Source organism: Mustelus asterias, chromosome 4 (genome assembly GCF_964213995.1).
Source record: "Mustelus asterias chromosome 4, sMusAst1.hap1.1, whole genome shotgun sequence".
In the NCBI taxonomy this organism is placed as follows: Eukaryota; Metazoa; Chordata; class Chondrichthyes; order Carcharhiniformes; family Triakidae; genus Mustelus; species Mustelus asterias.
Genome location: NC_135804.1, coordinates 100705054 through 100726772, shown reverse-complemented (window position 1 = coordinate 100726772; position 21719 = coordinate 100705054). Strand labels below are relative to the sequence as shown.

Genomic DNA, 21719 nt, shown 5'->3' with positions numbered 1-21719 from the left:
GACATCCCTGCATCTGCCTGCTGTGGATCTGGAAGTGTGATGTGCTCAACAGATTGTGACCTCCAAGGCTGCTCTGAACCTAGATCATGTTGAGGTGTGTAACTCCATGCTGGTGGAGGGTGTGAGTGAGTGCTGTGGTGGGTCTTCAATTTCGGGGTTTGTGAATTCCTCTTCTGCACTGCTCTCGGGACTGGAGTTAAGTTCTGGACTCCCTTACCTGCTTCCCAGATGAGCCTGTGACAGAAAGGAGAGGTCATTAGTGCATAGCAGGGGCCTTTATAAGGGCCATTAATAAGGGGATCAGAGGTTATGGGGGAAAGGCAGGAGAATGGGGATGAGAAAAATATCAGCCATGGTTGAATGGCGGAACAGACTTGATGGGCCGAGTGGCCTAATTCTGTTCCAATGCCTTATGGTCTTATGGCCTTTAGAAACAGGAGAGATGACCACAGCATTGTTATCTGATGGATGATGCAGCGCTGGATTCTCACTTGGGTTATTGTCGCTGACCTCACCATCCACACAGGGACAGTTGATGTCCTCTCTGACCAGCAGGATTGCTCTGTCCTCAATGTCTGTGAGGACCTTCAGTTCTGGCATCCCTGCCCATCTGTGGTCTCTCGTTTTTGTTGTGTGCCAACATTTCCTGCATGAATACAGAAGGAATGTAAGCAGGATGCATACAGAGCAGTTGATAAGGACGTCTAGCATGTGTGGATGGTGAGTGGGACCAGCGAGGTAATGAGGACATAACACGCAGGGTAGATGAAGATGTATGTGGGAGAGTGAGTGGTGATGTCCTTTGAGCTGGAGAGTGAGGGAGATCCCTGTGGATGTGTGATGGGTGTGTGAGTGCGTGAGCTAAGAGTGATCTACCCTGGCAGAACAGAGATCATTCACCCTCTTCCTGCACTGGATGGCTATCCTCTTGTTCAGGATATTGTCACTCATGACCTGCCACCACCTCCCATGTTGAGTTGGTGACCCTGATGACTGTTTTTCTTTTTGAGCATGGGTACAGGATGTCACTATGGGCCTCTACTGCATCCAGGAGTCTCTCCAAGGAGGCGTCCAAAAACTTGGGGGTGGATTTCTTTGCAGCCATCACTTCCCAGCGAACTACGAAGTGTGCTTGGTGACTGCTGGGGCAGCCATTAAATGTGGTGCCCCGATAATGGCAGCGAGGTGAGGCAATATGGCTTGGAACCCGTGGCTGAAAGTTTTTTGGCACTAAGTGCCACACTATAAAACGTGAGAAATTGCCATTGCCGCTTTTCCCACCTGCCATCAGCCCTTGCCGATTTCTAGGAAAATATCACCTCTAGATACCTGTAACTCAGTTAATTTGACTATGCATATTCATCTTTTATATTGCTGCTGTGAAATATGTTGTGTAAATCAATGTTGGACATTTTCCAACTTTTAAGAAAGAAGAGGGGGGGGCCAAGGTGACATTTGCTTGTACCACAGAGTGTTTCATTAACAAGAAGAATGAACAATACACAATCTATGAACAGCATCAGAGGATAATAAAGATGGACTTTTGTTTGTAATTTTGTTTAGAAGTCGCTGAATTTGCATGCAGAACTTCTAAACACAGCTGAATAGGAATATCCTGGCGACTAACTGGTCCCGCTTCATCTGCTGCATTAACTTTGCATGAGTGCAGCTGGATCGGGCTTTGTGATGAAACTGGATCAGCTACCAAGAAATTGCAGTCCATTTTATTTAACATGGCAGGTAGGGAAGGCTGGGAACCTAAGACAGACAGCTACATCCGAAGTCTCGAGAACGCTAGAAATAGGTTCCAGGTGAGGGTGCAAAGCTGGAAGGATTTCCATTTCCATTCTGGCTTCTCTCAAGCGAGATTTATATCAAACAGATTGCAGATGTTTCTCAGATTGCTGGAAACACTACCATGGTGATCAAGTTTCTATTCTGTGAGACCCTTGGACCATCAGGGACGACTGGCAATACTAAGCATAACTGTTAGTGAAACTTCGGAAATTGTCGCAGCAATATCTCAGGAAATTGATGCACTTTCTTTTGCTAAATATTATGGAGACAAGATCTTGGAGTGTAATGGGGGAGCGTATCTTCCTTGTAGCCAAAAGCTTCAGGTTAGAGCCCCACCCGAGGACCTGATGACCGCGGAAGGTGCATTCATAATCAGGCCAAACAGGTTGATTTTCAAATCCTACCATTATATGGCAGGTGGTAGTTGTCCTGGTGAACCATCTACAGAAGGCAACAGTAAACCACTGAAGTTCCTTGCCATGGATCCCATGGTCACCAACACTCTCTTTTAGGGCAAAGTACTTGAAGAGAAAGAGATTATTGAGGTGGGGAAGGCAAGTTTTTGTTTTCCCGCAAGTAACAAGTATCATTTCAAACAATGAACCTCTTTTCTCTCAGGACTATAGCCTGAGATAAAGTAAGGCCAATATGCTTGAGGAAAACACTTGACACAGAAGATCATAGCTGCATACATACACATAATATATTCATCTCATTCATTCAACTGGTGACATCGATTTCCATAATATTAGGTATAATGTTTTAGATATTAAAATCTTTTCACATATCACAGTTCAGAACATACATTCCACCAAAGGCAGAGAAATATTTATGAAGGACACATGGATTTGCACCTTAATACCCTTTAAACATTGGGTCTAATTAAAAAATTATGCATGTTCTTTAATTAGTGATAATTAAGATTCAGGACAATACTGGACAGGCAGATAGAAGGAACATGATTCCAGTCCCAATGCAGAAGCACTGAGAAAGAAAACATCAATGTAGATTGTTTCAAAGGCTGCTTCCTTGGCACTAACTGCAATTCTTCTCAGGAGTGATACTGTTATCCTATCTTGTCCTTCTCGTGCGCTTGTGCCTAATTGGCCATTGGTGAACTATATACTGACAACCCCATCAAAGACTGTGTTTTACAACATGCAGGACACCAATAATTTTCTGGCCACTTGGTTTGGAAAATACATAGCATAGTGCCAACTTGTTCCAGGCAACTGGGGCTTCATTGTATCATATTCCAACCCTTGTGTACAGGTCAAGGGTTGCTACACAAAGCCTGTATCTTCCAACGGCTAGTTGTCAATCCAGTCTTTCCTTTGAAAGAGCTCCAATGTATTGGATTGGCAGAGGATTAGTTAACCAAATGACAATGATGCATCATGGAAAAGTGGAAAAGGCTCTGCATAGTACTGAGTGAAATTGAGAGAAAAAAAATGCAGAATGTAAGAAAGGCGATGGCTGCGGAAATAATGGTAGAGAACACTTAAAATTTATTTTTTTAAAAGGAAACTACTACTATGAACTAATCTGATTGCTAAATCATACAAGATGGTGTGACCTTGAACTTGAGCAATAGGATTGGCTGGAATATCAGCTGCAGCACGCTGCCAATATTATATTGTGTCGTTTCAGCTAACATTGGATATGATTTCAAATAATACAGTATATTTCCGTTACATAAACGCCAACCTGGAGAACTTGCAAAAGCTGAACAACAACTTCAAACCAAAAGCTACCACAACTCCCAAATGACTGACAATTCACAAATAGCTCTGGCAAGTTCATTCTATCATGAAAGTCTGAGAGGGAAATTCAAATGCTCAAAGCACAAAATTGGCAGTGCATATCTAGGGAGGGACATCCAGGTCTATGCTATTCTGGAAAGTTCAAAATGATGCATTTTGGTTCCTTTGAAGCGCTTTATATAATTCATATTTTAAAAACTACTTCTTGGGAACCTATTCAAGTCACAAACTGTAACATTGAACAATGTCCAATTACAGTCCCAATCATTTAAGGTAACCTGCTCCCTTGCCTTTAACACCAGTGTCTTAAACTCCTTCACCCTTTGGGTTTCCTATTTTCTTATAAGTGCAGCTCATCTTCTGCACAGTTCAGAACCAGGGATCACGCCCTTCCCCATTGTAAATTGGAAAACTACCATGGTGTGCCTGTGGCTATAAAAATACTTCACTTCGATCAAGTCATAGAGGGTTGCAAACTCATAGAAACCTGTAAAACAAACCAAAAGGTTATAATTTTAACAAAGGAGGCACTGAATGGAGAATATGAAAAGAACTTTTATTAGTAGGCCTAGAAATTAAAGGAAACACAAGGAGCTTCTTGTTATTGGGTAATGAAAAGTTCCTCTCGTGTACCAAAGCTAACAAAATGAACAGGGAAACGAGTGGGAGAAGCATTTTTAAATATATCCTTTCACACCAAACACAGAGAACTGTTGCATCAGCTATACTCAAACTATAGGTAGAACAATAAACAGTACTGTTCCATCCTAGTTCCAGGCAACTGTGAAGAGTTAGATACAGCATCATATAGCAAATTTATAAATGAGGATGCTAAGGGTTTTTACTCTCTCTGTTTTTCAGAACCCTCTAGGCCTTGCTATACGTGCCAATGATATTCCAGCTTCATGAGTTCAGAAAGAGTTACATCTTCCTTCATCCAAATCTATCAGGATTTGACACATCACAATGAGAAACAGCATAATAATTATCAAAGTTCGTTTCCTCCCAACTCTCTCAAGAAAGAGAAGTTATTTGATTTCTGAATCTCACCCAGCGAGTTTCAGCTGGCAGTGAAAGACTTTCAGAGTGGGATTCTCTGGCCTTCCTATGGCTTGAGGTGGCCCACCATTGGCTGGTGGCTGGATCTTCTGGTCCCGTGGCTGTCAATGGAGTTTTTCATTAACTTTCACTCCACGCCACCAGGAAACCCATGGCAGGGGTGCGCCGTTGGCGAGATCAGAAGATCCTGCTGATGTGAACAGCCGGAAAGTTCCAGCCTCAATCTCGAGCAACCTTGTACCTTACAAATACTCTGCTAATTTTACAAAACCAAGTTTTTTTTTGCCTTACCAACATCAGTTGCAACTTCAACACAAAGTACAGGAGACAGAAGGAGTTAGATATAGCTCTTTGAGTAAAGGGATCAAAGGGTATGGGGGAAAGCAGGAACAGGTTACTAAATTGGATGATCAGCCATGATCATAACAAATGGTACAGTAGGCTCAAAAGGACCAAATGACCTACTCCTGCTCCTATTTTCTATGTTTCTACAACAGTGATATTTAGTTGCCACTTCCTTGTTCCACTTGTCCTAGTCCCCCCATGCCAACACTATAGTTAAGAAAGCCCACCGACACCTCTACTTTCTCAGAAGACTAAGGAAATTTGGCATGTCAGCTACGATTCCCACCAACTTTTACAGATGCACCATAGAAAACATTCTTTCTGGTTGTATCACAGCTTGGTATGGCTCCTGTTCTGCCCAAGAGAGCAAGAAACTACAAAAGGTCATGAATGTAGCCCAATCCATCATGCAAACCGGCCACTCATCCATTGATTCTGTCTGCACTTCCCGCTGCCTCGGCAAAGCAGCCAGCATAATTAAGCACTCCACACACTCCGGACATTCTCTCTTCCAACTTCTTCCGTCAGGAAAAAGACACAAGTCTGAAGTCACGTATCAATTGACTCAAGAACAGCTTCTTCCCCACTGCCATCAGACTTTTGAATGGACCTACCTTTCATTAAGTTGATCTTTTTCTACACCCTAGCTATGACTGTAACACTACATTCTGTACTCTCTCATTTCCTTCTCTATGAACAGTATGCTTTGTTTGTAAAGTGCACAAGAAACAATACATTTCACTGTATGCTAATACATGTGACAATAATAAATCAAATCAAATCTTCCCTTCTTTTACTTAGTGCAACCTATACTTTACATAGACATTCAATTTCTCAAGAATCAGTCCAAAGTGATTCTCAGCTCCTGGGGGTTTATTCCTGTTTTTGTTTTCTTTTAGCCTGGTAACCTTCAATCTTAGGTCTCCCTCAAGACCAAGCTAGGCAACTGTTCCAGCCTCATTTTAACTCTCTGCTAATTTCGTCTTTTCAATCCATGGAACTGGAATGAGGTGAACCACAATCATTTTTTGACCTCTAGCTCCTTCCCCACTTCCAAATCCAGGAAAATTAAAAATATTGTCTGTGATATTTAGCGATATTCCAGGAAAACCTGTAACAACATCTTTAGAATGGTTTCCTCTGTTACCGTCCCCATAGCAATGTAAATCACATGTATCTTGTATCTAGGCAGAAATGCAAATAACCTATTCTTCAAAGCCCAAATCTCTTTCATCCTGCAAATAAATGAACATTTTACAGCAAAACTATTTACAACCCAATACTTTCAACACCTTTCTGGAACTTTGGGGACTGAATCCACTCAATGTGATTCAGAGACTGTTGCCATTGTCTGCGGCCATGAACGCCTTATTAATATTGAAATTGTGCTGCAATAGAATGTAAGCTTTAAGTTGACAATTAAACACAGCTGTCTCTAACAACACCAGGTTAAAGTCCAACAGGTTTATTTGGTAGCACGAACTTTCGGAGAGCGCTGCTCCTTCATCAGGTGATGAAGGAGCGGTGATCCGAAAGCTCGTGCTACCAAATAAACCTGTTGGACTTTAACCTGGTGTTGTGAGACTACTTACTGTGCCTACCCCAGTCCAATGTCGGCAACTCCACATCCTGTCCTAACTGGGGAAGGATTAAGGAACAAAATATTCCTTTATAGGATGTGGGCATCTGTGGCTAGGCCAACATTGATTGTCCATCCCTAACTGCCTTTGTGAAGGTGGTGGTAAGCACTCTGCTTGAACTGCTGCAGTCCCTGTAGTGTAGGTACACCCACAGTGCTATTAGGGAGGGAATTCCAGGATTTTGACCCAACAGATGTAGGTTTTGAAGATGCTGCCTAAGGAGCCTTGTTGGATTCAAGCAGTATATCTTGTAGATGGTGCACACTGCTGCCACTATTCATCACTGGTGGTGGAGCAAGTGAATGTCTGTGGAAGGGGTGCCAATCAAGTGGGCTGTTTTGTTCTGGATGATGTTGAACTTCTTGTGTATTGTTGAAGTCGCACCCATCCAGGCAAGTGGAGAGCATTCCATCACACTTCTGACTTGTGCCTTGTAGGTGGTGGACAGGCTTTGGGGAGTCAACTGGTGAGTTACTTACCACAGGATACCTTGCCTCTGACCTGCTTTTGTAGCAACAATATTTATATGGCTAGCCCAGTTCAGTTTCTGATCAATTAGCAACATTTAAGAGGCATCTGGACATGAATAGGGAGGGAATAGAGGGATACGGACTGAGTAAGGGCAGAAGGTTTTCTTTCTAGTTAGGGCCTCATGATTGGCACAGACTTGAAGGGCCAATGGGCCGGTTCCTATGCTGTAGTTTTCTTTGTTCCTTGTTCTTTTGTTCTAATTGCAATCCTTAGGGGTTGTTAGTGGGGGATTCAGTGATGGGAATGCCATGGAATGTCAAGAGGCAATGGTTAGATTCTCTCTTGTTGGAGGTTACCTGACATTAATGTGACACGAATGTTAATTGCTTTCTGTCAGCCCAAGCTTGGATTTGGTCCTGGTCTTACTGCATTTGGACAGGAACTGCTTCAGTATCTGAGGAATCACAAATAGTGTTGAACGTTGTGCAGTTATCAGCGAACAGCCCAACTTCTGACATAATATGAATGGAAGGCCATTGATAAAGCAGCTGAAGATGTTTCGGTTTAGGACAATGCTGAAAGGACTGGAGGAGCTCCAGAGCTCAGTATGCTGACCTGACCTTCACCAAAGTCTGCACTTGTGCAAGAACGGCCTCTTCCAAGCTCCAGGACTCTGAGCTCACCCTTGTTGTGCTCAAGCTCACCCAGGTATTTCCAGAACCCATCCTGGTTCTTCCTTCAATAACCATGATCAGCCCTGTAGTGACACCTGTACTCCCCTCAGTGATCTTCGACCTCCATCCAATGACTCTCGACCTCTCATGTGATGCTTCTTGGTCTCCTCTCTCCATTCTTCCAGCAAAATTGTCAAGTGGTCACAGGCAGTTCCAACTAGCTCACATTTCAGCTTCAGGATTGCTTCACCTGCTCACCACAAACTGTTACCAGTCAGGAAAGGGAAGCGCACCTCTGCACCTCCAACTTAATTGTAAAGGTAGCTCTGAATTACTGACGGTTGTGGTTTAATAAGTATTCATCATATGCAAAAATCCCCACTGTGTGACATTGGTATCACCATCTCGCTCCCTCTCCACCACCAGGATAATTTAATACTTTCCTCCTGACATCAGGAACTTGACATGGCATTCCTGGTACATTTCCCCTAGCCTTGTTCACTGCTCACTCTTCCTGTATCAAGTTCCAACCAATGGGTTAACCCTTGTCTTTTCCAGGTAGACAAAACAGATCTGGTGATTTTCAATGCGATGCATCCTTGTAAAAGAACAAATATGTGCGCTGGCATGCTGAACTCAGAAAATATATTTCACTGGGTGAAGGTTCAGTTCATCCCAAGACTTGAGAAAATGGTTTCCCTTGATCTACTTGGGAGATGGGTTAAAATCCTGTGTTAACAGCCCACATTCACATTAGGCACTGTCATTATCCTTGTTGGAGTAAGAATTCAGGGCACAAGTTATTGGATTATGTCCAGTGCCTGAATTTTCTCTCCATCAAGAAACTAAACAGGGATATCCACTTCCTCTCAGCCCTCGCCATAGAACTCCTGGCACTGTGCATCAGAATAAACTGAGGAGTACAGAATGGAGAAACTAAGCAAGAAAGATCCTTGTATGCCAGTAGCTCTCTTTACCTAGAATATTGTTAAAATGTGGAACTTGCTACTATATTGATTAGCTGAGGCAACTAGCATGGAAATACTTAAGGAAAAAACTAGATGAGTACACAATGGAGAAAGAAATAAAGGCATCTGTTCATAGGGTTAGATGAATTAGGAAGGGAAGAGACTTGTGTAAAACATAAAAACCAGCAAGGAGCAGTCAGGCCGAAAGGCATTTTTCTGTTGCGTAAATTCTATGGTGTACTACTACAGAAAAGAAATCCAAAACATATCCAGCATATTTTGAATCATCAGAGAATTTGGACTATTTTCAGAGATTATATTCAATTATTATTGAATATTGATGAAGTATCTGCCATATCATTCCGATGTGGAGATGCCGGCGTTGGACCGGGGTAAACACAGTAAGAAGTTTAACAACACCAGGTTAAAGTCCAACAGGTTTATTTGGTAGCAAAAGTGGCTTTTGCTACCAAATAAACCTGTTGGACTTTAACCTGGCGTTGTTAAACTTCTTACTATATCATTCCGAGCCAGGGTAAAGGGCAATAAGCACCAACATGCTTTCCTTACCAATCTGAATCACACCTGAATTTGAGATTGCTAAGGCTAACAGGGAGCAACATTCCATTTGTACTTAAGAGGCGTTGAATAATTTAAAAGTCACTGTACATTAACAAGCCTGGGATTCTTATGTTAAAATTGTAAGAACGATAACCATAGGGTGCAATTACAGGTAATTCTGTGACCTTACCATGGATCCTTTATAAGCCACAGGCTATTACCTCAGCATTGACACCAACTCCTTAGGGCTCCTCAGAATGAAATGTGTTAAAAATCATTGAGAACATCTCCTCCTCACAGGACACTTTAAACTTAAGTATTAAATGCTTTCATGATGGCACAACTGATGTGCTTCTCAGGACTGGTATAATGCTAACTAGGGGTTGAATTTCATGTTCCACCCCCTCCTCCTTCCCTGGGCATGTCTTTGGCCAGGGTGGCAGGGGGCGGGCGGCGGGGGGAATGTAAATTACAAAGGCCCACCCCATGACCTTCCTACCTGCCCCAAAACTGTCCCCATAACATGATAGGTGGGCGGGCAATAAGATTGGCAGCCTGCCTGCCATATTTAAATAAATAATTGAAGGTTAATTGAGCTTTCTGCCAAACCAGTTGACTGGGATGTTATGCTACCCATGCCCCAACATTTGGGCATGGTTTGAAAGGTGGGATTGAGCAGTCTATATTTTGTTGGCAAGTTGAAGAACAGTAGGAAGAAGGGACACATCATTCGGGGGAGGGCTGCCCAGTGCACAACAGGGGCACAATCCAAGATGTCACATCCCATGTTGTTCCTTACCACCTGCCCTCCATAACTCCAGTCCCCCACTTCCCCCTCCGTGGGATCCCAGATTCCTTCCTGTCCTAAAAGTCCAGGGCTTACCTGTCTCTGGCAGCCATCATTCCCCTTCCTACTCCTCTTGCAGTCCTGGAAATGTCCACAACTGCCAGGACTGCTAGAGCTGCTGACCAATCTCGAGAGTGGGGGTCTTCCTGGCCACTGAGGGATGGAAGTCCCACTGTGAGCATATGTAGTCTTCCGGCTGTGGGTTCTGGCTGTGTGGTGGACCTCTTTCAAATATGTCTCCTGCTGGCCAACATTCCCCACCCCCAACACCCTGCCCTAGTTTCCAATAGTAGTACTGAATAGGAAGTTGTTCTATCTCACTAATGGATCTCTCTTTAAAGCAACTGTCATCTCCCTGCATGCTGCTAACTTGATTCCAATCATAATGCTCTTGCTTCAGAATCAGAAGTTTGAGGATTTGTGTACCGAATCAGGACTCAATTTGGTCACCTCGGAGTAACTTTCATATACGGCTAGTGGATATTAAAAATGACATGGGTGTAACTATAAAACAGGAAAGTATAACCAACATGGCAGCAATCTTCCAATATTTCCTGGCTGTGTCCAAGGCCCCACTGTTGGTGCAGAACCTTGAAAAAGCTACCCTATCTAAGTTTCAGTGAAGTGCTGAGGCACAATGTTGGGACTTCTAATAGTCCCTCTTCTCAATTTATGGTTTTAAATTGTGCACTTCCTGGTCATTTTTCAGGCATTCTACTATGCACCGATGTGATTTTCAAGATTGGGTGCCTGAAATTCCATATAATACTGCAAATGCAGACTTTCAAGTTCTGCAGGATTAAATCAACAAGTTTCAACCTATAATGCACTTCCTCAATTTGCGTCTCAGCCTCTAGAAGTTTAAATGCTGCACAGTGCAGTTGTGTCTGACACACAGGGCCTGTGGGAAAGTTGTGCTAAATAAAAATGAATGATATGTCGGCTTTGTGCTTTACTGCTTTCTCTACAGGGTACAGTCCAAAACACTCAGGGACTTGCAGCTTGCTGCACGACCAGGAAGTACTTTCCTAAAGGTGCAAATGAGCAGTTTTCGGAGTAAGTGTACTTCACCTTTAAAACATGTCTCAGCACCATGTAATTTATCATTGTTCTGAAGTCTATCATAGAATATCCCAATACTCACTCAGCCACTCGGTGTTGAATATCTTGAGCCATGATAGCTCCGGTTTTCAGTCCCCACCCTGTACTCCTTGATTGTAACTTTTACAATACAATTGGCTGCTGCATAATCAGTCACTCCGCCTACAGGCGGGCTAAATCCAATCCTACAGCACACGATAACAATGCTCAAATGCACTGATCCAGCGATTAAAACTATTCAAGTACGACAGCAGAAATGGAGAGAGAAATATATCAGGATACAGAAATATATCACCACATACACAGATGATGACTTAGGGTTAATTTTAACTACCTCCAGCAGGTGTGAATAGGGCTGTAGGCCTCCAAAAATATTCAGGTTGCAAAATTTAATAATGTGTGAAAATAAATGCAGGATTGTGATGTGTGATTAATACGAATTCTGTGCGACTTGGTCATTTACAAGATTGGGGAGTGCAACCAGTGCTAAGCGCACTGTTGAGAGAATACACACCTGAGAAGGCGATGTAAATTGTGAAAGGCTAGCATGAGTTTAAATTAGCTGGCATACTGTTGGTGAGATATGCCATTTGAAAATGCAGTCACTGACTTTGACTACTCATTATACTTCTTGCGGCATACATTCAGGTTCTTGGATATGTACTGAAATAACCACAACAATTGGGTGGGATTAGCCCAAAAATATTCTAAGTGTCGAAGTTGCATAAAAACTGGAGTAAATCCTGCTGTTTTTTTTCAGCGGGAGTTTCAAAATGAATCTCCCACACTCTGTGCACTGCAGAGAGCCCTAGCGTGAATCACGATGAAAGTCTGGGGGCAGGGCCTATTCCCGCTGGAGAGGCCAGCAGCATAGCGCTGAGCGGGCCACTGCGCATGTGCCTATCTGTCATAGCAGAGATCGGAGCATGCGCAGTAGCGCCGCACTGCTGGCCAGTCTTCATGTCACAAAGGGAAGTGCATTTTGACTGGAGTAGATGCTAGAAAATATTCTAAAAATGAATTTGACCTGCTAAAGATAGAAGAATGGCACATCATGGCAGAGAGCTTCTCCTGCAACATAGGCAGACTTGGTGCAAAAAGTGGTCAGGAGTAAAAAGGGTCTCCATCCACAAGAGATCAGAAGAACCTCCAGAGAGATATAAAAGCACAGTCAGAACAGATAATGGGGACGATTCTCCTAGCCTGCTCCGAGGGGCCAGCAATCATGGCATGGGGGTTCACATGGCCAATAATGGGGAGTTGCGGGGCTGGCCAGCGATTGAGCTGACCAGCAATCAGGGGGGCCAGCAGTGCGGGGCTACTGCGCATGCTCCAATCTCCACTATGACAGATCAGCACATGCGCAGTGGCCTGCTCAGCGCTATGCTACTGGCCTCTCCAACGGGAATTGGCCCCGTCCCCAGATTTTCATTGTGATTCACGCTAGAGTTCTCTGCAGTGCTCAGAGTGTGGGAGGTTCATTTTGAAAGTCCCGATTTACTCCAGTTTTTATGCGACACTTAGAATTTTTGGGGGGCTAATCCCACCTAATTATTGTGGTTATTGCAGTGTATATCCAAGTACCTGAATGTATGCCGCAAGAAGTATAATGAGTAGTCAAAGTCAATGACTGCATTTTCAAATGCCATATCTCACCAACAATATCACTAGCTCCACACAGTCTAAATTCACCACCACCCCTTCACGCATCTCCCAACAATTTCTCTTGGGGTGGCACGGTGGTTAGCACTGCTGCCTCATAGCTCCAGGGACCTGGGTTTGAATCCCGGCTTGGGTCACTGTCTGTGTGGAGTTCTCCCCGTGTCTGCATGAGTTTCCTCCAGGTGCTCCGATTTCCTCCCACACTCGAAAGATGTGCGGGTTAGGTGGATTGGCCATACTAAATTGACCCTACTGTCAGGGGATTAACAGGGTAAATAGGAGGGGGTTACGGGAATAGGGCCTGAATGGGATTGTGGTCAGTGCAGACTTGATGGGCCGAATGGCCTCCTTCTGCACAGTAGGGTTTCTATGATTCTATGATCTCACCAACAATATCACTAGCCCCACTCACTCTCAATTCACCACCACCCCTTCACACACCTCCCAACAATTTCTCTTAACCATGACTCACATTTCACATTCGTAGTTTCACCTCACCCTCCCACACTTGGCATTGCTACAAATCTCACACCCACATCTCACAGCTTGCACACATTGTCAGCTATTCTTCCATGAAGGCTGCACCATTGCAACACTGCACCACATTCAGTGACACGATTCCCTCTTTCTTGCAGGACCAGGTATCACACAATTGCAGGTGGCAGGTGCTAATGGGTGGGGGACAGACACGATTGCATGTCTTCACTCTGATGGAAGAAACAATGTTCATCATCATTGTGGTGGCCATGCATGAGCCTGTGATCAACGGCAGAGCAGATGGAGATTATGCTATGCTCAGACTTAACACTTCTTGTCACATACACTTCCACTTCATCCCACCGCCTATAATAATAATAGTTTTCATCTGTCCACAAGGGTTGAATTGGTGGGCGGAGCCTGGCGATCTCACTGTTCTCTGACCTCATTTTCTAAGCTCCTGCACCATCCCCACGGACCCCCACTGCTCTGCGTTCTCAGTTATTAGTTCAGGGAGGGTGGGGAAGGCATGGGAGGAAGGTAGTGGGGTCAGCTTTGGAGAGTGGGCAGAGGGAGAGAGAGAGTGAGAATGGACAACAAAGATGGAATGCATGGGATTCAGGGGAAGGTGTGAGGGGTGAATGGCATGGAAAGAGTAGGGAGGGGGTGGGGAGAATGGCATGGAGGTGTGGAATGGGAAATGGGGATGGTGTAGGAAGATAGAGTAGGATGAAGGATGGAATGGGAATGATACATGGGATTAATAGAATTGGTATTGCATGATAGAAATAACATGGGAAGGATGGAATGACATGCAATACAGATTTAAAGAAGCACTGTTGCAATAAAGATATAAATTTCACTGCAAATATTTTGCAGGTCTCTGCTCCTCTCTGACTTACAAACTGCAAGTGTTCTAAGCATGCATCCCTTGCTTTTCCCCTTTTCACTCCCTGCAACTTTACATTTGTGTTTTTCTTCTTTTTGATACTCAAGAACTGGCCAGACAGTGGTGAAGGTGCAAGAAGTGGAAGAGAAAGAGACTGATGTTGAAACACTGTCACTTGCTCAGACTCACTCAGCAACCTTCTCAGATGCTGACACCATGGCTGGAATTTGCTCGCAGAACATAATTCTCCGTTGGTCTCGGGCGGGATTTTACGAGCCTCGCCCGAGCGAGGTTGTAAAATTCCACACAAAGTGTACTTTAAAGGTAGAAATTCAATCTTTACATAATGAGACAAATGGGCAAAAGTGATCTGTAGCCAGAACAGTGTCAAAAGAGCAGGTGCCAGCTTGCCAGAGGGCAATGTCTTGGCAGAGGACTTGGACAAGGTATTCAATGGGGTGGGCTACAGAAAAAGTCTGGTGTGTATTCACCCTGAAATGCTTGGTGCATTGGCAGGCATGCTAGAAAGCCTGTTGTCACTGTTAAGGAGCATGGAGGAGTCTAACATTATCCTTACACTTGGCTTTGCACAGAGCTTGAAGCAACGTGGAAGTGGTGGCTAACTCCATCAGCGTACTTGTGGACCCAACCATGACATAGCATCTGAAGACTGTTGACTCAACTCCCACTACAGCTCAAGTCGAAGCTACTCAATGTTTGAGTGTTGCAAAGGAAGTTCAGACAGAAGTCGTGTAAATTCAGATTACTGTAGACACAAGAGCTTAAAGGGGCTTGCAGCGTTCCATAGCAGTCCAGAAATCTATTCTCCAACACATTGCTAGAATTGTTGAGGAACTGCCTTGGGGAAAAGGCAGTGGCACAGTAAAACACCCCTCTCTTCACATGACAGCATTCATCCTCCAACTACTGCTATTCCACCAGTACCCTGGCTGTCCCCTGCCAGCCAGTCACCAAATTTAATGGATCAATTCGTAAGTGCTGAACTCCGAAACAACCTGCTAATCATTTTCCACGCTAATAATCCAAGTGCAGCAACTACCCTATTTCCTCTGATTTAGCTGAGTTCTCCACTTCATTCCATTTCATTTATTTCAATCTTGAGAACCAGTTGTTTTATGTGATATCTTGTGTAAAAAGCTGAAATGTAAATAAATAACTTCCACTTAGTTCCCATTGTCCAAGCTCCTTATTTCTTCAGAGATCGACAATAGATTTTGTCCACTGTGAGAGCTGCCAAACAACTAAAACCTCCCATATACTTTCTGCTCAGGAGGTTTTATAGCTGACATGTACAACTTTTGCCATCCCAAAGTTACAGCCCAGCATTCTGTTGCAATGTACCAGCGGAAACCGACCTTGTGAAGTCTTCGTCTCCCATCACGTGCCGAGGGACTGGAGAATATCGCCCTGAAGTGATTGCTGGCAGTGGATACGAGGGCTTATTCTCAACTCCACTCATGTAACCCATTCCAGAGTTTACGTGATTATCAGTCAGGGCAGAAAATGCTGTATCAAAATGATAAATGCAATGAGTTTTGGAGAAGCTTCTCAAATTGAAATGCTGCATATTAGCCAGAATAAATATGACTTTTCTAAGATGCCCAGTACTACAATATATTGGAACATTAAAATGTTGTTTCTTGAGAACTTGGAAATGGGTTTACCCTCATTATCTCCTGACATAAACTCACTTGTTGTCTTGTAAAGAACAAACATTTCCTGCCAAGAGGAGAATTATGAGGTTCCAGGCTGATCATAGTAAGATTCATAGGCTGTGGATATGTCAGGCCAGAGGATGGGCCAGCTCAGTATGTGGTCCAAACCAAGCAGTAAATCAGGCAGAAGTATATCAGATGTGGAGCACGTTAGAATGAAAAGTATGTCAGGTTGGGGAATACATCTGGCTGTAGTCTGTGGCTGGAATGTGTGAGAACAGGGAGTGCAACATGCTGTCTATAGGGCCAAGCTGCAGAAAATGCCTAGGTGGGTCATGGATAAAGTTATGAAAAGTTTTGTGGTAGTGGCAACAAGGCACAAACTCTGAGCCTGATGTTAAATTTGGTCTTGCTTTGGACTATTTGATAGCAATGTGCAATGTGAAATAGATGCTCACCTCTACTCCAATTGTGAGCCTCAGAGTATTTTAACACCTAGGTCTCATTTTAATCCCATGACCTGACTTCTTACTTATGATGGCAAATTACAGAGACTGCGTGTAGAGATCAGATAAGTGGTAGCATTGACTGTTGGGGCCACTGGCAATTGAGGTGAACTCAGTTTCATTTATCTTTCCCATTAACTCAGGGTGATGAAAATAATTCTCATGCCTGTTCCATACAGCAGCTGAGATGAACGAACCAAGTACACACTTGCAATCAAAATTGGAATTTTCTTGGTCAGTATGCCTCAATTTCAAAAAAGGAATAAACTGAACCTACTGAATCATTGCTCACAGAATTACCACGCAAATCCTGTTCTGCACAAATTTTCATTCCTCATAATAATAATATTGCCAGTGAGTAAGGTAACATTGTACAATTGGCAGACTGTAAATACTTACTGCTTGCATAGTCAGGAGGCGCATATACGTCATTGAGGTGGTTGCCACCAGGTTTAGCAACTTTCAAATAAACCATATCCGAGGTGTTCTTGAGAGCAGCCACCGCTTCTTCATGCCGTACCTCCTGCAGACTGATGTTATTGACCTGTCCAGCACAAACAGCAAAGCTTTCATATTTACACAGGAGAAGGCCATTCAGCCCATAATGCCTGGAAAGGCTGTTTGAAAGAATAGCCCCACTCCCCAGCTCTTTCCTCACAGTTTAACAATTCTTTCCATTTGAAGTATTTATCCCATTCCATTTTTTAAAAAGTTATTATTGAATCTATTTCCACCACCCTTCCAGGCAATGTATTCCAGATTATAACATCTCGCCATGTAAAATAAATTGTCATTTCCCCTGTTTTTTTTTCCAATTTATCTTATCTGTGTCCTCTGGTTATTGATTCTCCTGGCAGTGGAAACAATTTCTGCCTATGTATTCGATTAAAATCCCATAAAATTGTGGACATCTTTATTAAAATCCCTCTTAATCTTCTCTGCTCTAAAGAGGACAATCCCACCTTCTCCAGTTTCCTCAAATAACTAAAGTCCCTCTTCCCTGTGGCATCACTGTAATAAATCTCTCCTGCCCGCTCATCATCCTCCTAAACAGTGCTGCACAGAATTGGGCACAAAGTTCCAGCTGAGGCCTAATCAGTGATTTATAAAGGTTTGGCATAACTTCCTTGTTTCTGCTATATTTATAAAGCCAAAGATGCATTTTTTAAAAAATGGGTCAACTTGTCTTGGCACCTTCAAACATTTGTGTATGTAAAACCCCAGGCCCGCTGTCCCTGGATTCCCATTAAAATTGCGTCATTTAGTTCATAGCGCCTTTCCTTATTCTTCCTCCTCAAATGCGATACTCTGTACTCCACATTAAGCTTAATCTGCCATGTATCTTCCCATTTCACCAATCTGTCTATGTCCTTCTCAAGTCTCCTACGATTCCCCGCACTGTTGAATAGAGTTTTGTGTTATCTGCAAACTGTGAAATTATGCCCTGTCCAAGATTATTAATGTATGTCAAAAAGAGCACTGGTCCTAAAGCCAACCTCTGTGGGAAACCACTCTTGTTTCCTTCAGTTTAAAATAAAAACAGCTACCCATCACGACTCGCTGCTTTCTATCCCTTAGCCAATGTCAGATTCACACTGTTCCCTTTAATCAAATGGGCTTTAGTTTTACTAATAAGTCTATCCTGTGGTATTTTACCAAATACCTTTTGAAAGACTAGATACATAATATCAACCACCTCCCAGTTAGTTACTTAACTGAGCTTGTGGAGTAACTGCACACTTAAATGCAGGCACTTCCTCTGAATTTGTTTGGTTCATTTGCAATTTGCTATAAAAATACATTTTAGCTTCACATTCAAAAACAACAAGGTAACTAAACAGATTGAAGTGTATAAATGTAAAAGAATGCTTACAGCAAGCAGCCGATCCCCTGTTTGCAGTCTACCATCTTTCTGGGCAGCACCACCTTCAATGATTTTGGTAATATAGATACTGTTATCTCCAGGAATGTGCTGATTTCCAATTCCTCCAGCAATGCTGAACCCTAGGCCTGAGATAGAGTATGAGAAACAATGTTATTTCATTGCGACACTGCAATTCGAAAGCAATAGTCAGGTTCTGATGAATGCGAAGTGCCTACTTATATGGGCTTTAAGCACTAAAGAACATGTCAGAATTCTGGAACAGAGAATGGTCGAAAAATTCAGCAGATCTGGCAGCATCTGCAGAGGGAATAATCAGAGTTAACGTTTCACGTCCATTTGACTCTTCATCAGACCTAATGAGAGGGAAAACACGTTGGAAATGAATCTGTAGCTGGGAGAGACTGCAACAAGATGTAGCAACCTTAGGAATAAAGGCAGATGGCCTGGCATGGGGGGTAAGGGCAAGAGGGAGGCATTTCGAATTGAGACAATAAATGTAAAGGATATTAAAATAAAGGATTTAAGATGGAGGAGAAAGGTCATAGGTTTCAACATTGAGTTTGACAACTTTAGACTCGTGCAGAGTACATGCAGTTCATGCCTAATAGAATGGGAGACTAAAATTACATTGGATCCGTAAATATAATGGCAGATTACAATTTAAATAAATCAGTGAGGGCCTCTGCCTGCTTTAGGCAGGAGTAGTGAAGGTCTAAAAGGAGACTCACTTGAAACTGCATCAGCTGAGTTTCTAACAGCAAGTCAAATGTAACTTTGAAAAAATACATGTTGTTATTTCACCACTCATTGATAAAAAGAGTAAAATAAAAATTGCCCCTAATGAGTGAGAAGTTCATTCTCTTCAGAGATCAAACTTATTTAGTTATCTGTGGCAATGAGGTTTTAAAGCTATTACAACTTCCCCAGGGCCTCATTACATGGATTATGGGTAGAATTTTACAAGATTTTTTCCAAGTGTCCAGTTAGTGTGAAAACGGGAGAGTTGCTAATCCATTTTTTGGGTAAGTTTTCACGTCCAAGTTTATGCGCTCAGTCTTTGAAAAAATGGGCTAGACTGTTTTTAGCTGCGAGAGGCAGTGGGCAGGGCCTAAATCACTAGACAGCCAGCAGTTGAGATCGGAGCCGCAAACTGCGCATGTGCAAGAAAAGCGGAAAAAACAGCTCTGCTAACAGAACCCTCCCAGGCCAGATAGAGCTTCCCCCTCCCCCTCACGGGCATTGGACATCCCCTCCCCCACAACATTGCTGACCCCCCCTACCCCCTAGCCTGAGAGGCGGTGGCAGCATGCGTTAGTGCCTGGGCACTGGCCAGGAGAATGAAGAAGCAGTGCCGCAAGAAACTGAATGACCTCATCCGGGCAGCAAGGGTAAGTGTGTTACTTCATCTAGCATCTTCACCTTAAATGACTCCCATATCCCCTCACCCCCTGCATCCTGCATGCTTTCAGCCCCTGACCCCCAAGCACCTCCCTTCTCCCACCCAAGAGTATCACAACTCTTGCCCTCCGAAGGCCAGCCCCTGAAACCCTGCAGGATTCGTGCCATCAGATTTTACATGGCTCCTTCTGTCCCCACAGGAAAAGAATAATCGCTGGGAGCGGGCGAAGACAGAGCGTGGTGTTCCTGAGATCCGGTTCCTCACCTGCTTTGAGGTGCAGGCATTGGAGCCTGTGGGAGAGGAGGACATGCAGACCATTAGTGACAGCATGGTCGGGCTGGAGCATAGAAGTGCGCAGCTGCCAATCCTCCACTTGTTGGAGGAATCTCGTTGCATGCAGCCCAGATTCCTCTCCCTCCCTTGCACTTATCCTTGTGTCCTGCGTTGCAGGAAGGGACACTGAAGCGCCTAGGCCATCTGGCATTGAGGCCCCCACTGCTGCTCCCACCCATCCTGTGCCTGATAGCTCAGAAGACTCTTTGGAGAAAGCGGATGAAGGGACCCCCGAGACCGGCACCAGTTTTGCTTCCACCTCTCAACTCACCATCCCAGAGACTCTCACATCGGTCGGTCAAGTCAGTGGCAAGACATCTGAGACACTCTCTGGTGCGCTCAGTACATCTGCTGATGTACATCGAGTGGATAAGGGAATGTCCAAGACCTCTGGCATGCGGGGACCTGCTGGAGGCATCGACTCAGCTGGCTCCAGGCTACATGCTGGGCCTCTGCGATCACTTCTCCCTCAGCTTCTGGAGATGCAGCAACAGAGCCAGGGAATGCAGGAGGGGCTGACAGCAACACTGGACTGACTCCGAGGCTGTTGGGGGGAGTTCCAAATCTCTTAGGCGGATCAGCTATCACCTGTCTTGCGTGGTTCCCAGGCCAACACTGCAAGGGTGGTGTCCGAGGTGGAAAGCCTGGGGCAGGAAATCCTCACCATGAGTGGCAGGCTCCAAGCGATGGCTGAGTCACAGTAGGCCACAGCTGAGGGACTGAACAGGCTTCTCGAGATTCTGCGGCCCGTGGCTGAGGGACTTGAGAGCTTGCAGGAGACCCAGCGGGACAGCGCTGAGACACAGCGGGCTATGTTGCAGCCCTCAAGAAAATGGCGCACTCACAGAGGGTCATGGCTGAGGGGCTGCAGAGCTTATAGGAGACCCAGCAGGACAGCGCTGAGACACGCCGGGCTACAGCAGCAACCCGTGAGAACGAGGCCCAGTCATAGAGGGCCATGGCTGAGGAGCTGCAGAGCGTCATCCAGTCTCAGGGGACACTTGTGTCTGCTATTGACAGGTGGCCCCCGACTCTGAGGGCCATCACAGAGGGCTCAGCCACCATGGCAGGTCCTCCAGGCAGGGCCAGGTGACGCCGGAGCTTCTGGGGCTCACTGCAGAAGCACCGGCATCCCATGGAGTGACCTGGGACCTACATGAACCCCGAGGGAGGAGGTATGGCTTGAGTCCATGCCAGGCCTTCCACGCAGGAGACTGTGGCTGTGGCTACACCTTCTGACTCCCCATTTCCTGACACTGGCATATCTCAGGGGCAGTGGGATGAAGAGGATGCCATGGATACGTCCCTGACTCCTGGAAGCTGGTCAGAGCCCTCAAAGTCCAGGGCCTCCACAGGACTATCGCCAAAGGCATTACAGGCCACGGGGCATGGTAGGCAGTTGGCCACCTCCATCTCCGATGTACATCCTGGGGAGACACCGAGATGTCGTGGTAGGATATGTCAGGTTAAGAAGTTGTAGCGGCACTAAAATGGCACAGGTGAAGGGCAATACTAGGTAGATAGAATATTTAGGCACTTTAAAGTCTCAGGTTCACATGTTTTTATAGTAACACTTATTTTGAAAGCACTAATATTGACAACAATTAATATTATTTCACCATGGACTGATGGGCTGAAGTGGAAGTGCAGAAGGTTGCAAGGTGAA

General features: G+C 44.5%; 1 protein-coding gene across 1 annotated transcript in view; it reads right to left on the bottom strand.

The window, feature by feature from the left end:
* Nucleotides 1-21719, bottom strand: part of LOC144492887 (disks large homolog 3-like) — a 221648-nt gene that overhangs the window by 141627 nt on the left and 58302 nt on the right. Inside the window, 4 exon segments of the mRNA XM_078211466.1 lie at nt 7726-7728; nt 15631-15781; nt 16836-16980; nt 18310-18446. Of these exon segments, the coding sequence (XP_078067592.1) occupies nt 7726-7728; nt 15631-15781; nt 16836-16980; nt 18310-18446 (436 nt within the window).